Below are 18,629 nucleotides of genomic sequence, written 5' to 3' on the forward strand. Positions count from 1 at the left end.
TAAATTTACTAAGGCAAAACTGCCTTTAGCTCCATTTCTCTCCGTTTCCAAACATTCGGCTAAAAAAAACCTCCAAACATGGTTCATTTGTGCAAGAAAAGTCTAAGGAACATACATGGTACATTTGGTAGGTGTTTAGCACCAAGAAATTCATTTAGTAAGACCACAACAAGTCTTACATCAAATCTGTCCAAATCCAAGGGTTTTCAAGAACAGGGCAGTCACCGTATTTTGATCATAACTCACTCAATTTAACTCGGAATTGAGCATGGTTTATAGTGTTGGAAAATACATTCATAGGGCTATAATTTCACAGAAGAAATCGTTTTAAGTTTCAGCATGCAACTGGCTCGAAATTAAGCCTAAAGTTGCAGCATCATCAAATCATTTCAGCAGAACAGAGAAACAGGGTAGCCTTCTTAAAACGATTGGTTTGGCTCACACACATGAAACCAAAACGTGCATTTTATACCGTTGGAAAGGTGTGGATGCCTAGTTCAAATGCCACTGACGGTACTCGATTTCGACGTCGAAGGACAAAGTTACGGCCGAAACACTATCGCTGGACAGAGCTACACGGAAACAGTTTTCCAGCTTGACTGGTTTCACAAAAATATTCATTTGCCCAACCAAACTTCAATATTTTCCAATGAAAATTTTTACACAACTAATACAACATATAAACATCATATTCAAGCCATTAGATCATCAAAAATTGGCCTTAAAATAACCGAACAGGGCAGGGGCAAAATCGAAAATTTCTATTCCATGAGTTCCTTGAGATTTCTGCTAATTATACTCCATTAATCCACCATTTCAAACACTAAACCAACATTATAAATAGCATCAATCACCATATCAGCCATCAAGACAGAGATGGGAGTTCATAGAGCCCACCTTCCATTTTTTTCAACAACAACAACAACCCATAGGAAATTAAGAGCAAAAAAGTATACTAGAACTTCCAAAAACTGAAATTAGAAAGCTTGATCATGACTTACTCTAGTTGATGAACAACTCAGAAATTTCGGTCCCTCCTTGCTCCTAAGTGAGCCGTGAAAAGTCCCCCCTTTTTAGCTAGATATGAACTCCAAGTCTTAGGCTAAGTAGTGTTAAAATTTGAGAGAATTTGGTAGAGATTTGAGTAAGATTTGTAGAGGGAAATGTTGAAGAGTTTTGGTTGTTTCTTTGCAGCTTCTAGCCGGCCATGGAAGCTTGGAGAAATGATATGTTTGGTCTGACCCTTTGGCGTACAAAGAAAGCTTAACGTCTAATAGTTTAGGTGCGCAAAAGTCAACCGTAAATAGTGCGCATACGCGTGCGTTTTTTGCTCGATTTCTCTTAAGTTTGTTGCACTAGTGCACTAAACCTCTAAGGCACTTACATTCATATAAATATTATTCATTCTTAATTGTCCCAAAATAATGGTCCAAAGTCCCACAATTAAGCGCACGTGTGAAAATGCGTATTTCCAATTTAGGCGTGATAAAGTGAAACTTTCGAGAAATTCTTATAACGATCGTACCACCAACTATCACTTGAGTACTTAAACCTAAATTTACCTATTTTAAGACCATTGAACATGTCTCCAAATTTTCAAACTTATTGTACTCTCAATCGGTTAAAATTTCCAAACACGTTTTTGCTATTTTCACTAAACGAACTTCCAAAAAAATTAATTTTTTGAAACAAGTCGCTTTAGAAATATAAAGAGGCGTCGTTCCATATAAATGGATTTAAAATGGTCGAAATAAATAATTCGGAGAAAATGAGTGAATAATCATTTAAATATTCCAGTAATATTCTATAAAAATAAGAAAATTTTCGGGTCCTCAGATTAGCCCCTCAAAAATAATTACGTGCAAGGCACGCGGTGAATTCCAGTCAAAAACTAATAAAAAATCTAAATAAAAACTAAATTTGATCATTATAAATTTATAAGAAATATAAAATTATACTTTTAAAAATAAGGTTCGGAAAGTAGTCATTTTACAAAATATAAATTTTTTTTAATGATTTCCCTTTGGTTAATGTGCACTTTCTCAGCACCGCCCAAGTCTCCAGCTGGTCCCCTTTTTGCGCCTAACCCAAAATTTTCTACCTCTCTTTCCCTGGCTCAAACCGTAGATAGAGGGTAAGATATTAATGCTACTCGCGCCATACTTTCGTTTCTGATGCTACTATGTTGGGTGTCTCTCGCACTATTTTCTCCCACCACTTGCGAGACTGTAACTGCTATCTCAACCACCACTACCATCATCAACAATACAAGAATTGCAGTAAGAAGAAGCCTCGTCACCAATTTTGTTTTACAGCCAAGCAACTCCATCACCCTTTAATTGTAAGACCATCTACCGCTACTTTAGCTGCCATGTCCTTTTCTACAGAAAGGTTCAGATTTCTGTTGAACAACGATGATTGTAGAAGGGATAATGGTTTGAGAGACCCTTATGTTAATTGTATTCAGCACACCAAAAGTCCGCCTCTTCCAGGTTGTTTAAGGTAACATGAATTCTTTCTCTTTTTTTTTTCTTTTGCCTAATCTTTTGCAACGATTTGATATTGTTTTTGCATGTGCTAATTTTTTATTACTGGGGATATTGTTGTTGAAACTTCGGTATGATTTGCCTGCTGCAATAGGAGAGTTTTAGTTTTTGTGTCGAATAGGGGAATTTGTGTATGGGTTTGATAGGCTTTTAATTGGCAAATTTAATAGTTAGAAGTGAATTGATGTGAACCTTTTACTATTGAGATTAAGGGATTGTAGAACATCAACTTTTTGGCCCGGCAGAACTGTGGAAGAATACCTAATTTACCTTGATTACTTGTGAAAACATGCAATTGGAAATAAATCTGTGACTTATGCTTTGTTGGCTGCAATATGGAAGTTCTAATTCCCGAATTAAACATAACAGTTGATGTTTAGGTTCTTTAGGCTGCTTATCAAGTGAGTTTAATATCTAGAATAGAGTCTAGGATTATGGAGAAAAATGAAACTGCTTCGAATGATTTGTCTGCGCAAATGCGTATTCTAGAATTGAGACATAATAGCTTGATTTCAAACCAAAATTTTTTTAATGTCAGCACTATTCTCTCCTGCTTGCAAAGAGTGTTTTGTTGTTGTTCGAATTTTTATGCTACGTTAAGAATGACAATGTGTATGGTTATAGAGAGGTGGTATAGGCAGTCAGCATATTAATGATTTATATTTCTTGTGGTGGTTACTTAGAGTTATAGGAGATGAAAAGATTACCTATCTTCTGATAGTGTGGCAAATTTATGTTTAGCATTGCTCAGTTATGGTTTTTCTGTCATTCTAATGTAATTTGCATATTTTTTAATTCTCTTCTGGTAGCCAAAATGAAGATTGTCAAGAGTCTCCACCTGAAAAATTGTCACCAATAGCAGGTTTTCTCTTTGTTCTCTTCAATCTTTTAGCTTTTTTTTTTTTTAATCTTCTAATATTCCTCATTTTTCTGTTAACAAGCACGTGATTAGAAACAATATATTCAGGTGACGTTACTGCAATTTGTTATGGTCATGAAGTTACTGAACAGGTTTTCCCTTCTTAAGTTGATTATATTCTTATTTTGACCATACAAGTAGTAGGAAGAAAAATGACCTTTTGTTAACATGTTCACATGTCTTACATTTTTTTTTTTTTCAGTTAATTTGTAGCAATTTGATATTTATCTCTTTTTGAAGATAAATGTAATCTTTTTATATTCTGTTCTTGGGTTGGGGCTGGGAGTGGGGGGAGGGTGGATGCAGTTTACATGTTCACTGGCAAATTAAATACGGAAAATTACAGGATCCATGTATGTTTAGTTGATTTCAATGGTTTGCTGCAACAGTTTCAACTAACAACTTGACCCTTGATACTAAGAAATATCTATCCGGAACTTGTCTACACAGTTATCTCAGAGAACATTCATTTCGGCTTAGTCATATATACTTGAGAAGTGCAGTTCTTGTACTTTCTCATTTGATCAGTGGAGATAAAACTTGAAAATGGTTCTGACTCTTTTTGAGCTGCACCTTTTTGGTTTCTTTTACTTGGGCAAGATCTAGTCCTAGATAGGCAGATCCAATTCTCACAGCTAGTTCAGTTAATTTTATAAGTAAATGCCTGAACCAAGATAGGATGTTGTAATGGAACATCTAGAATTATGGAAGGAAAATTATTTTGGAGGGGTGCAGTGATTCCCAATCATGGTTTATGATGCTTTGCAAAAGGAATAAAGAAAAAAAATACTAGTTTTTTTCATGTGGTATGTGGGGAGCTGAAATGATCTTGATAGATGCAATATTAATAGTAAAAAAAAAAAGTGGTACTTCATAATCTAAAAGCTGAATATATCCACAAATTTTTACATGCCCTTTCGCATTCTGGTTGTTTCTTATTGGCTAATTATGGCCTTGGCCTGTAAGTGAGCGGCTAACCTGCCCCTTTGCATGCTGGCGGAATTATTCTGAGTGGTTAAGCTTGTGGTAGATTTGTAACTGGGCTGCTTTTGTTGCATCTAATGCTCCATCAAATAAGCTGCCAGAGATATGAGTCATGTATTTTCGAAATTCCAAACCTCTAACTAAAATGACAAATACTTATTCCACCTAGATTAAATTCGTCTGAAGAGTTGCATTAAACAGAATGTTCTCTCAAGAATGTTCCCATCTATTAGCCTACTCTTGTCTACTTGTCTTTCTCCATCCAGAAAACTTGTATACTTTTCATCGTCCTTATGAGTCTGTGATCCTGGATGGAATTACATTAGGTGAACATGTCATGCAATTCATCATTCATTCATCTCTTTGCATACACAGGGAAACACTTTTATGCCTTGAGAAACAAGATTGGTTTCTTTTTTGCATTGTAACGTTTAATCTTGTTTAAATAGGTGGGATAGTTGCTTTAGGAAAATTTGATGCTCTTCACATTGGTCACCGAGAACTTGCAATCCAAGCATCAAAAGTTGGGATACCTTTTCTTCTTTCATTCGTTGGAATGGCAGAAGTTCTTGGGTGGGAACCTAGGTATGGACTGCATAACTCTACATGTTGGTGTTCCTTGTACGTATTTGCAATTGTTTCTCTACAGATCGCCTAACAATAGTTGCATGTATTATCTCACAGTTTTCTTCAGCACATAGTGTTAAACAGATAGGTTAATAATCTAAACTTTGGATTTCCATGTGCACTAGTTTTAAGTGGTGAGAAGTATACTCAGACTAATCTAAAGGAAAGATATAGTGAATGTGTAAAATATAATGAGTGTGTGATGGCCATAAAGTCAGAGATCCAAAAAGGATGGTATTGTCTGGTTCTCTATCCTGGAATTATTTGGTGACTTCTGAATTTTCAGTTTGCTGTAATGCATTCTTCTGGCTAGCAAATACTTAGCACAAAATCATAGGATGAAATAGTCTTTGTTCTGATGGCTTGGAGGACTTTCAAGTTTTGCTTACTGCTGAAGTTGTAAAAAATGGGGTTTAACATTTTTCTTCGTAATCTTGACTTCTCCAGCATTAATTTCATTCTTCGCTTGCAAGTTTGGTGGTTTTCCGAAAATATTCTGGAATATTAATCATTTTTGGTCAGCAATATTCAGCAATATTCTTCACTTCCAATTATGGTGAATGCGTAGGATACAATGAGTGTGTGAGAGCCCGTGAGTGATAGTGGAGAACTGAATGCAGCTAGACCTATTTTTTTGCTTTTTTGGTAGCATCCAAAAAGACAGTAATGTCTGGTTCTCTCATGATTCTGGAATTATTTAGTGACTTCTGAATTGACTGGTTTCAGTTTACTGTAATGCATTCTTTGGGCTAGTAAATACTTGGACAAAATCATAGGATGGAATAGTCTTTGTTCTAACGGCTTTGAAGGCTTTCAAGTTTTGCTTACAATTGAAGTTGTAAAGGATGGTTGTTCTTGATCTTGACTTCTCTGGCCTTAATTTCATTCTTCACTTACAATTTTGGTGCTTTTCTGAAAATATTCAGCAATATTAATCATTTTTGGTCAGCAATATTCTTCACTTCCATTTCTCACAGCTATTTTTACATGTTTTTAAGTAATATTTCAAGTGGGAAATAAATCAGGTACACCTCCCCAAGTTCTGTAGTTCCCTGAATGAGATCATATGGTCTTCTCCCAAAATTTGAGTTCTGAAATTCGGCTTTTAGTGTGATAGAGAGCGTGGTCATTGGAATGAAAGTATGGTAAGTTTTTGAGAATTTCTTGCCATGTTAAGATGGATAATGGAGGTCTGGTTTAGTGCATTCATTTCTGTATTAACATTCTATTTAAAAAGAAACTTTGATCATTTGTGCATGATAGACTATGGAAAAAAGGATGACAAAATTCATTCAAAAAGTGGTTCCTTCTGTTTCTCTGATAAACACATCCTTCAGTTTGTTTTTGCCATCATTTCTTGTTCATATTCCAAAATCTTGTCATTCTCAATCCTCTCCTGCATTTGTTAATCAAAGTTACGAAGCAATTATTACTTAGGACTTTCCATTCAGGCATGCCAGTGAATCTTGAACATGTCCATAGCTGGTTCCATAGCATGAGAGGCAGTGGTTAGTGCATTACAATAAAATTTCTTCAAATTGAAAGAGAGAGTCTGATGTCTTATATATGCAGTTTCTGTTTTCCATCTTCTCGCATGGCAATTCCATATTTATATCTTTCTCAACATTCTTAGATATGCATATTTCAAGCAACCAATACTAGCTGCACGAACAAGCACAGTTAAGGGTGCACTGAATGAATCTCTGAATTTTCTGAAAAGCTAATTAAAGAAACCGTAGATGCTGTAAAAATTGGGCAATCACCTAGTAAATAAGAAAAGTCACAGTTATACAATAAATCATAACATTTAAATAGAATTGTGTTGTTCATATAAGGTTGAGCTAGTCCACGGATGTCAATGGGTATTATTTTTTGACAGTTCTTTAAATCTAATCCAGTTTCTACATCATATCCTGCAAAAGATCCTACTTGATTTGGAAATTCTAATGAATGTGAAACAAGAATTTAAAATAGACACAGTAAGTGAAAAGAAGAAAGGTGCTTATTGAAAAACTATAGTGCGTGAAATCCTGAACAGTTTGTTAGTATTTAGACATACAGAGCATGGATGACTCATCCTATTTAATGGGTTTAGGAGGGCATCAATCGTATAGCACCTGTCATGATAGATAAGTATTTCAAATGGAAATTGGGCCCTCATAACATATCCAACAGGACTCTTAAACAATGTCGTTATCATCATCTGATATACCTCCCTCACGTAGTTTGTGCACTGGAGGGGACATCAACACATGCCAAAGGTAGTCTTAACCTACTATTTGGCTGTTAAAGCAGCACACACAGATCTTGAGCTACCAGTGTACCACACAAGGGGACAGGTTACGTAATAGCGTAGTACCTTGTCTCCTTATTAGGTGGAATGATATTTTTTGATTTTTTGAAATTATTTTACTTTTTAGTTCAAGTTCACTGTGCTGTCCTTTTTGGGTAAGTGCTACGTAACTCAGCCACCGTAAATTGCTGAACACTCTTGTTGATGTGGCCTGGAATTAATTCCATGCACTGGTCCAAACTTGTATTTGGAAGGATGCTACCTGCTAGTTGTGCCTTGGCTTCCATTTTTTGGAGCAATGTAGACTCTTGGATAACTCTTTAAAAATTGTAATCCCTTTTAGAAATACACTGAGCAGGCACCACTATCTGCAGGGTCCCCCACCACCCACCCCGCCCCCTCCCAAAAAAAGGTTTTAGAGTGCATGTCCCCTCTTTTGGTTGACCTCCATGGCTGGTTTGCTACTCTCCCTTTGTCTGTCTCTCACTAGGCATAGTTTTCTTTCTTTTCTGAGGACAACGTAGTACCCAACTTCGCTCATTTTGTATCTCCCTATATGTACCTTTCATACCTGCACTCAACACCTTAACAATTGTCATACGGATGCAGAGAAATATTAGATAAATTATAGATAAATGCCAAAAATAAATATGCAATCACCAATAGCAACTGTACAGCATCTTTTGACCCCTTTATGTTGAAATCAATGCTCTTGCAAGATATGATAGATTCAAATAAGGCAATAATTGCATTACATGATTTACTGATTTAGATGATAATGGATTTAATATTGGTGCCATCCTATAGTACCCTATAGCATCCCATAGTTGATAGAATGATAGTTTTTATTTTCCCTTATCATTTGGATTTTTTCTAACCTAGGTGCCTGTGCATATTATCTTTCAAGTTCTTTATTCAGAAGACATCCTATAAAATTTAGACATAATCAAAGAGTAAAGGGCTGTTGCATTCTGGAGTGAGTCAACCACAATCACAGAGAATACTTTGGACACTTGCTTATTCCAAGACTTCTTGTTAGTGCCATGTCTAAATTGCCCCACACTTTTAGGGCACAGCCACTTCTCACGGAATACGCTGCTATACTTAAGAGATTCTCCAAAGTTGTGGGCTATTCTGTAGTGGATGGGATGACTTGTTGTAAAGCTTGCTTGCTTGAACATAAACAGAATACGTAGACTAAAAGCTTTTTAAGGCCTGTCATTCCTTTGATAGATCTTTGAATAGGAGAGCCATGGCCAACATGGAAGTTTTCTTCTATAGAAGTCTCTTGGCTTCCATGCTGCACCAATGAAAAGGATCAGAACTGATAAGTATTGAAAAAAAAAATGACTGGAAAAAAGCCAGAATTTTCTTCTGGACCGTTATCTGTTATAAGATGAAAGTTCAATAGCAGAGCCAACATATCTGTGTGACATTCGCACAATTGCAGATAAAAGGAATTTTTTCCATAATCATGCTCCTTCATCTCTATTAGCATGCTAAAATAGATCATTACACAGTGAATGGAATAGGGCTTAGTTGTTTACAGAACTCTTAGTACAGGGTTAAGAATTTATGTCAGAAAGCAATTTTGATGCCATGCTACCAATTCCAGATTTCTTATTGCTAGATTGGGAAGATTATGCAAAATTTTGGAGTTTTATTCTTTCTTATGTCTCCATTTGGATTTATTTTTGTAGTATGTGATACAAACATTCATTCATTTCTTCAGATTACTTGTCATAAATTACCTTATAGGGAAGATTTACGAGTTCAATCTTGAGTTGAAATTATAGAGACAGAGTGTTGAAAAGAGGAGATTGATGCGAGCTTATTCATTTAAATGGTATAAACAGGGCTCCAATTGTTGCCAAATGTGACCGGAAAAGGGTTCTATCCTCGTGGGCACCAAACTGTGGCAATTTGACACCCAGGGAATTTCACATTGAATTCTCGAAAGTCAGGTATCTCACTCCACGGCAATTTGTTGAGAAGCTCTCTTTGGAGCTTGGAGTACGTGGTGTTGTGGCAGGTACTTAAGCTTATTTCCCTATTGTCTTTTGTTTCCTTTTAGAATGTCTCTGAGTAATGGCAGTAAATAAGGATATTATTTTGTGATAGGCGAAAACTATCGGTTTGGATATAAGGCTGCTGGTGATGCGTCAGATCTCGTTAGATTGTGTGAGGAATATGGTCTGGGAGCATACATTATTAGTTCAGTCATGGACAAAAAACAAGACTCCAAAGAGATCAATGCTAGTGATTCAATGGAGCGAGGCCAAGTCTCGTCAACTCGTGTCCGTCATGCTCTTGCCAAGGGGGACATGAACTATGCATCGGAGCTTTTGGGCCGTCATCATCGTCTCATGTTGATGATGGAAGAGAACGACAGGTTTGCTACTGATAATAGGGTGTCAGCTCCAAAATCTTGTTTATTAAATCTTCCACCTGTAGAAGGTTCTTATGAGAACTGTTATCTTTCGATTGGTGACGAGAATGTTGTACCGTGCAGAGTAATGATTGATACAACTCATATTCATTTGGAATTGGATGTGTTAGCCACTTGTATTCCCTTAACTTCTCAAGACTTCCGATTACTAGGCATCGACTTTGCTGGGTCAGGAACATTTTAATACAAATGGTTTACAATTTTTTCAGGAGCATGGGAGTTTTTTTTTATTTTATGTCATATGCTTCTTTTTATAGCTTTGTGCTTCTTATTATGCTTCTTATTATTGTCTGTCAGGAGACATGCTGGTAACCTTGCGTTCTCATGGCCCCATGCATTGATATACGCTAGTGGGCTGGTTTCTCCAGCCTAGTATTCCCCGCCCGTCTCGTCCCAGTTTTCACACTTTTGGATGCCCGCTGTTCTGAATCTCAATATCTCATGAAAGAAAGTATTTGCATCGTCAGCCATTCGAGCGGGCGGAACCACTGGGCCGTGCTTCATTGTTCATAGTTCACGGCCCAGAATAGATAGCATCCGGCCTATCAAGGCCATATATAATATGAGCATCCTGAAGGCCCCCCAAAAAAAAAAAAAATCTGATATGGATCGCTTAAATGTAATGACGTAACAAATTTTGATGCATTAAAAGGTACGTCGTACGCTTGTTCTCAACTGGGCTAGACAACAAACTAACAACCCTTTTATTGCAGATTTATAATGTTTGCTTGCATAAATAACACTTAGGCAAAGCTTAAGTTGTTAAAGTCAATAGAGAGGATATAAGGCTAACTTTAAAGTTAAGCGTACTTGGAGGAGAAGATATAAAACTAGCTCATTGACTAGTATCTGATGCTAGGAGATCTTTACAGTTATATTAATGACTTAATAGAGATACGGAGTAGTATTTTCCGTGCTTATTGGTGAATGGTAGAAACGTTGATATGTTTGTTTTTATTTTTTGAGAAAACTCGAGTTGATTCACATATTTGTTTTTGAAATACATGACCCGATTAAAAAAAATGCTGGTTTTGAGATCCAAAAGAAGTTCTGCTCCAAAATGCTAAGAAACCAAAGCAAGATTCTACATCATCTAAAGTTATGAATAACATGCCAGAAGAAGACATGGATCTTGATAAGTTCTCGAAAAACAAAATACATAGAACATCTATCTATGTCAACTGCCCAAAATCTTTTCTAAATGCTTCAACGCCTTTTAAGATGTAAAAGAGAATGAAATTTTTGGTTGCACTAGGACACCCTAGTAAATGTAAAGTCAAAACCTATTTTGTGAAGTTGATATAGGGGCCCAGGAAAAATTTAAACGAAACCACACATCTATTCTTGATTGCAATAAATAATTTTCAGAGAATTGTTATTCGTTAATCCTCTCAATTTCATTATTCTATTTCTTACAAAAAAAAAAAAAAAGAAGAAGAAAGCAAGGGACTTCAATGGTCCAAAAGCTTTATGGGCACCTTAGAGTACGTCCAAAAAGTTATGGTGACATCTTTACTTCAGTAGGGTTCCTCCATTTCACCGCATTTGGGAAATGCCATGGCACATTCACGAAGAATATTCCAGAGACCAACTGATGATATTTCTTCTAGTTTTGTCCGGATGCCTTTTATAAAGATGCATTGTCTCATGTCTGCGTGCTAGCATAGCCACAGCTCCCAAGCTTAGGTTTCAGATGCTTGTCATACAAAGTTGTATATATATACTGTCACGTTCACTGCCCTTAAATTTAACATGTTATTCAACTTCTCCATTTTTAAAGTCTCTCTTAAACTGCCTAAATGAAAACAATAAGGAAAAAAAAATCTTCGATTTGGATGCTTGTCATTCGAAAGAATGTGTATATATTCTTCACTATGTGCCCTTTTAAGGTAATGACTAAAAGTTTCTGCAACTTGTAACGAATATGTGCGTGCTTCGTGTCTGTGTAAAATGGCTCACGAAAATAGGATACTTGAATCAGCAACGTCCTATGCAACATATTGGGGAAAACATGTAGCTGATTGATGAGATCATGATGTAAATTTAAGATCAATGGGCGGAGGTATAGTCATTTTAGATGGTGCAAATGCAGCCCTCGATGTTTTGAAAACTATTATGTAACCTATAAAAAATTTACACTTTTTACTATTGTCCCACCCCCTGAATTTTCAAAATATTCCATCTAGACCCACAATTGCCCCCAAAAATGTTGATTTTTTTTAACAGTTTCCCTTACCATTTCTGCTATGAAAGTTTTGAAATCAAACATGATGCTTTTTCTATTTTTTTCTAATAAAGTTTTATTTACTTAAAATTAAACTTTACTTGTACGTCCATCTATATGAATTAGAAGTTAACCAAATATTCATTTGACAATTTGATTGTGTACATATTATCTGTACATATGCATAATTTTAGCAATTCTATAGGTTTTATACTATTAGATGATTTGATAACTACTGTAGATAATAAATATCAAAATATAGACAATTTTCTAATTCTATTTTTGTAACATTAAACAAATTGGTTCATATCTACTAAGCTTATAATAAACACTTAATTGCACCGAAAACTCATAAACCACATATTTAAGTTTATATACAATTGTTGCACCATCTAAACAAAGGTTCTAACTTCACCACTGATCATAGTTTTGTTACATTGCATGTGTGTCTGTAGTGGATTTTTTTTTTTCAAGTTCTGTTGAGCTTAGACTATTAGTCCTTCTTTCTTATATGCGCTAAATCCTTTGATGTACTGTTTTTGATTATTTCTTTTTGTTACTTTATTCTGTTCCAGGGATAAATAGTACTTTACCAAAAGACAAGTTGTATCCACAATACCACTAATTTTCTATGTACAATATTTTGATTGTCTATTATGTATATTATGTTTTAGGTTTTTTATAACTTTAGATCAAAACTTTGCAACACTTTGTTCAATGTTAATTTAACTTCAATTAGAAACATTCTATTAAGTGATTCCAGTCAACGTTAATTTCATATCTTAAATATTGCATATCATTTGCATAATTTGAAGTTATTACAAATTTTGTATACAACATCTATCCTTTGTCTAATTCCAAAATATTTTTTAAGTAGTTATTCATTAATAATCTTTATAAATAAAATTTTTGAGTTTCTTAAAAATTTAATGATAGTACATTCCCTAGTTTGTGCGCTAGAAAGGCTTTTACAACTTATTCATTCCATTCTAGTATTTGGTATGCAAATTTTGTGTAGGAAAGGCCTTTTTTCCTAAGAAGCCTATTCCAACTTTTTTTTTTTTTTTGGAATCACATTCCTCACAAAATCTAGGAAAAACTTATTCTCACTGTATCGAGGAAACATCTAAGTTGTAGCAAGAAGTATCTAAATTCCAGGGGTCCAGTTTACCTTTTCATACATCTCTATTTTCTATAAAAGTGTCATCTAAATTGTAGCAAGAAATATCTAAATTGTAGGGATCAAGTTTACCCTTTTATACGTCATTTTATTTTTTATATATGTGCTAAATGTTAGGTTACCTGTGAGTTAATAACATTGTTACTTTTTAGTCATAAATAATTCTAATTCTATAAATTAATGACATTTTTTCTCTTTTTTCTCTTTTTACTATCAAATAATATATTTAATTACACATTTTAACATCTTTTTATTTATAAAATTGGATTATGTGATGACACTGTCAACTTAGAAGTAATAAGTGCCAATTCATACACACTCTAATAAATAAAGAAGAAAAAAATTGCTACTAAACCATTTGTTAAGTCACAAATGTACCTGAGGGGGAGGGATGGATTGAGTGATTCGAGAGTAGGAAATGTAAGTGAGAGGTATTGGCTTTGAACCCTCCCAGTTTCACTATTAAAAAATAGTTATAAATATACATTTTTTGTTTATAAATAGAAGCATATCAAGGGAACATAGGAATTTATATGTATGCAATTTGAATATTCAGTTTGGGTAAATTAGTATTCAACTATTGCAATTTTATGTTATTAAAAAATTATTATTATTATTATTATGGATTAATCTTCTATACATTGACAGTGTATATACTTTTACTATTAGATGCATGATACATAATTCGAATTGCATATGTTTCTAAATTATTAAGTTATTTTTATCCAACTATTGCTAGTGTCAAACAAAATGAGAGAAGAAATGTTTTATGTCATAGTTAGGGCAATTAAGTCAACATATTAGTTTTCGTCATTCCATTTTACATTCTCAATATGATTCTACTAGATGTTGGAAAAGAAATGCACATTTCATTCTGACTTCAGTTACCTAACACTGGAATGATAACTTGTTTCCTGCCCAATTTGGTAGAAAAGAATTTTGGGTAGCAAGGCCTTTCCATTCTGGATTATTCTTACATATGAAATGTGTGAGGACCCGTAAATTTTATTTATTTCAAAATATTTTATTTTATTATTTTTCTCGCATGCATTTTTTTCATTAAACCCTATTATGTTGATTTTCGAGATTTTTATAAGTAAATATAGTTTTTAAATCATTTTTCTAATATAAGTTAGTTCATGAGAAATAAAGAGTGTATATTGGACGTGGGACCCGCTAGTGGCGTTAAGTGCGACGAATTCGACCAATTAGGTTAAGTGTTGTATACCGGGATTAATTTACTAGGTGGTAAGAGATAATTAGAGGTTGCTTAGATGGTTAATCTTGGAGAGACAAAAGGATAAGTTTAAAACCCTAAAGGTGCTAGGAGTCACTTTTCTAGTTGAGCTTAGACTTTGACTACTATTTCTCACCTTTACTAATACCTCAATTTTGACCCAAAAATCATCTTATTTCTCTAGCATCTTGGCCGAATTATTGAGGAGAAAAGAAGAGAGACAGCTTCTTCAATTTTCCTTCCTTTCTTGCTTGAATCTTGCAAACCTACCGTTTAAATTCCAAATTCCTCAACAATAGTGAGTTGATAAGCTAGTTTAAGGCTTTTAGTGAAGCCATTTGTGAAGAACAAGCTCTAGTTATCTTGCTTCTTGGAGTTGCAAAGGTGAGTTGTCAAGATATCTTCCTTCTCATGCTAATAGTGATCAATTACGGGTTTCTAGTGGTGAAGCATGTCATTTTGTGGGTTATTTCTTAAGTTATGGTTGAGTTGTCTAATTTTCCTATTTATTGAGGATTTTTCTGTTTTTATATGTTTATTATTGGTTAGCCATGGATGATGGTTGGAAATGGTCTAGAATGAAGCCATAGTGCGTAAATTGTAGCGAATTGCGGAAAATTTCCACTTTGTGCGGAAAATTCCAGATTAGGGTTTCCATTTTTCCCCATTCTGCCTGGTACTGTTTCTCCTAGTTAGAGGCCGAATTGGCCTTAGTGTAAAACATAAAAGTTGTATAGAATAATGTTTTATAGTTTCCTGCAAAATTTCAGTCCAATCGGAGCAACGTAACCTGTGAAAAGACCAAAATACCCCTGCTGCCCTGTTTCTGTCCGAAACTGATAATCAGCTTCTGTAATTGGTTAGTTTGACTGGGAATACTACTGATTTGGTTGTCAATGTCTTCTTAAGAATTATATTCTTGTATCTTAGCTTTCAAATGGCTTTGGAATTACCTGAAACGGAGTTGTGTGTGCTGAGATATGATTGAATGAATCATGACTGCTAGTTGAATTTCACAGTGAGCGTCGAACTGGAAAATCTGGGGTTGTTTTGGTAACTTTGACCTAGTTAGGATGAGAACTGGACTGAGTAGTCTTCATCAAAGTTATAGTCCTCTGTCTTAGCTTCGAAACGGTATAACTTGCACTTCAATCCAATAAGCGTAGTTTCGGTTATGTCCGATACGCTAAGCAGCGGTGAATCTGCCTTTTTGGGTCCTTAGCTTAAAACTTATTTCCGGTCATTTTCCTAGTTAAATCTTGTACTTGGATGACTTTGAGCCTATTGAATGGCTGTTGTGATGAATTTATATTGTGTATGACTTTGGGATTGATTGAGGAAAATAATGAAGCCATAAGTGGCTGGAAAAATCGGTAAATACAAAGGACGTGCTGCCCGAATTTACACTCGAGGATTAGGTAACGATTTGAGAGCAAATACCATATGAACCATCTAGGATATTTGCGTCCTCTTTTATCGAGGTATATACAGTCGAATCTGGCCGAAACTTGTACACTTGGAAAAAATGAAATTTACGACTAATAGAAATACGTTTTCTTCGACTCAAATGGATATTTCAAAGTTTTACGAGCGAGCATGAGTTTTCCAAATATTTTACTCATGTCCTTTGGTTTAAATGTACTCTTTTCACTTCCAAAATTATATTTCCAAAATACTAGTAGTATTTGAATTGTTTTCGATTCACCTAACTTTTGCTGGAAGAACTGTAATATTTTCTCTTGATTAACCTTAGGGTTCATCGGTAATTGAAAGTGTTACCCGGAAAGATATTCTGGACGTTATTTCGCCTTAATAGGTGAGTGTACCACTCCCCTCATTTGTTTCTTAACTTGATTTCTGCACTTGCAATCTGTGATTTGAATGACAGTACTATATGTTTATTCTGCTTGAGACGAGGGTGTATTTTATCACACTCGTTCTCTTGTCTGTCTGTATGCCTCTTGACTATGTGTAATCTGTTATCTGTATCTGAGTCTGTTCGGACGTCGTTTGGAGGCTGGTATCCAACGACCTTTCTGTGACCTCTGAGCTCAACACCTGTGGCAAGTTATTCGAGTCGAGCCGGCAAGGGCCTGGTCGATTAGATAACGAACCATAGTAGTCTGTTTCAGGAATCTTTGGATATTGAGACCCTTGATTCCGGTATACTCGAGTATTACCACTTCTGTTCTGTTGAGGTGTTCGGGCTCGGTAAGGGGTATGTGTGGTGATCGGGATTTTGGTGTAAAGTGGTGCTCTACTGGACTGAATTGGTTACTTTATTTGGAAGTTGACGGAGTGTCAACTATTATTTGATCAAGTTTCGGTGGAGCAAATGAGAATTTGGCTCCTGAGAGCCACCCGTATCCTTTCTATCTATGGTGTTGTTCAATTCTTTATTTGATTTGCGTATGTAACTAATTGAATATGGAGTTCCCTGATTCTTACTTGCTTTTGTTTTGGTACCTCATTGAGCGTAATCTCACCCCCTTCCCGTTACCTTTATTTTCCTTACAGGGAACCACATTTCCAACCGTGATTTTGAGAACAGGGTGGAGCTAGTGTAAACGTTCTTTTGTTAGCTCTTGTGTAATCAAAATCCTAATTGTCTTTTAATTAAGAATCACGCTTTTAATTGTAAAATTTTCAATGAATGTATATGAGTGTTTTATCATGTACATTAAGTGTAGTCCTCTGAGCTGGTATCTTTGCGTTTGTTGAGATGCTACTGTAACCATTGGATGATCGGACAGGCACTATTTACTTTTCGTTTCGATTTGTTTTCTGTTTCACGATTTTACTTTGTGTAAGCGCGCTAATGTATTCCGAAACGTTCTGAGTTGCGTATAACCGTCTTATTATTCTTTTGGGGATTCGTTTGTGCGTTATATCGGGTTTGTATGATTCGACTTCGTAGTCCTGACGAGAGTTGGGCAAGCGGTCCGCCGAACCCTTTGGTTCGCCTTAGGGTGAGGTAGGACTGTCACAAAATGGGTATATTAGTATAAAGTATTTAATAGTATTGTATAATGCAAAATGGTCCTGTACTATTGAAGGAGAATGAAACTAGTTTCAAATAGAAAAATAAGTTTGTGTTGAAAACTTTTGGCTTTCATAGTTTATAGCTATTTTGAAGACTAAGCAGACGTCTATCTTTATTGAAATGTCTCTTGACAATTTTAAAAAGAGTTGCTCATGGCGTATAATTAGCTATTTACCATATGCCCTCAGCACAGGGCAATTTTTGGTGCTACACTGATTACTTTTCAATGATATTGACTAATTTTACTTTTTCAATGATACTGACTAATTTTACTTTTTCAATGATACTGACTTCATTAAAAATTTTAGCTGTTTTCAACTAAGATGAACTTTTGGAAATGCTCCGTAATTAGTGATTTGGTTGGATATGAAAATGGACAATATTTTCCTTCTCACTCGCAAAATTGTAAAGCATTCGATCAATTAAAGAATGATAAAAACGATGTCTAACTTGCTTCAAATGAGCATACACATTAAAAGCGGTCTCACTATAAAATTGAAAAAAGTGAAATTAGATTGGCAATGTGTTGAAATGTGAATTGGAACAAAAGAAGTATACGTTAAATTAATATTTGATCTGAATCTTTTGCAATTATCAATTTCAATTGTAGTATGTAATAATTAATATAACGATTACAAACACTATAACAAAAAACAAGTAAATATATACTAAAAAAAAAAGAGTGTAAAAGCACGATGACTTTAATCACTCCTTAAAATTTATATTTCCTAATAAATTCATTGTAAAATGTATATGTCAATATTGGATCCAAATATTTCGTAATTATTAGTTTCATTTGCACTATAAAACAATATAAACACTATAAAAAGCATGTAAACACTAAAGAAAAAGGTGTAAAAGCGTAATGAATTTAATCATTTGTTAAAGTTGAATTTCGCAAAAAATTCCTTCCATCCGTTTTTTTCATCAATTCTTTTGGGACCATCAATGAGTCTAGTCCCCCGTAGAGCGTAGTATATCTAAATTGTCAGTTGAATGTACATTATGCGGAGTAACAAATTCGAATCGGTCCAAGAATATACACTTAGGAATATACTTTATACTAAATTGGAAACTTTAGCATAATTAGCACGCTGATGCCGGGGCACGGCATGGAATAAAAAATG

General features: G+C 34.9%; 1 protein-coding gene across 3 annotated transcripts; it reads left to right on the top strand.

Annotated features, from left to right (window-relative positions):
• The first annotated feature begins 2,075 nt into the window (after nt 1-2,075).
• LOC113717577 (FAD synthetase 2, chloroplastic) lies at nt 2,076-10,493 on the top strand. 3 transcript variants are annotated; one of them, XM_027242326.2, is made up of 7 exons: nt 2,076-2,502; nt 3,356-3,408; nt 4,899-5,034; nt 9,226-9,401; nt 9,491-9,761; nt 9,882-9,986; nt 10,116-10,493. In XM_027242326.2, the coding sequence occupies exons 1-7, from the start codon at nt 2,183-2,185 to the stop codon at nt 10,189-10,191; spliced, it is 1,137 nt and encodes a 378-aa protein (XP_027098127.1). In that variant the 5' UTR covers nt 2,076-2,182; the 3' UTR covers nt 10,192-10,493. The 3 variants fall into 3 exon arrangements, with proteins under 3 accessions (XP_027098127.1, XP_027098126.1, XP_071928596.1); XM_027242325.2 differs by having other exon boundaries at nt 9,491-9,986; XM_072072495.1 differs by lacking the exon at nt 10,116-10,493 and having other exon boundaries at nt 2,078-2,502; nt 9,882-10,029.
• Nucleotides 10,494-18,629: the final 8,136 nt, after the last annotated feature.

Source organism: Coffea arabica, chromosome 11e (genome assembly GCF_036785885.1).
Source record: "Coffea arabica cultivar ET-39 chromosome 11e, Coffea Arabica ET-39 HiFi, whole genome shotgun sequence".
In the NCBI taxonomy this organism is placed as follows: Eukaryota; Viridiplantae; Streptophyta; class Magnoliopsida; order Gentianales; family Rubiaceae; genus Coffea; species Coffea arabica.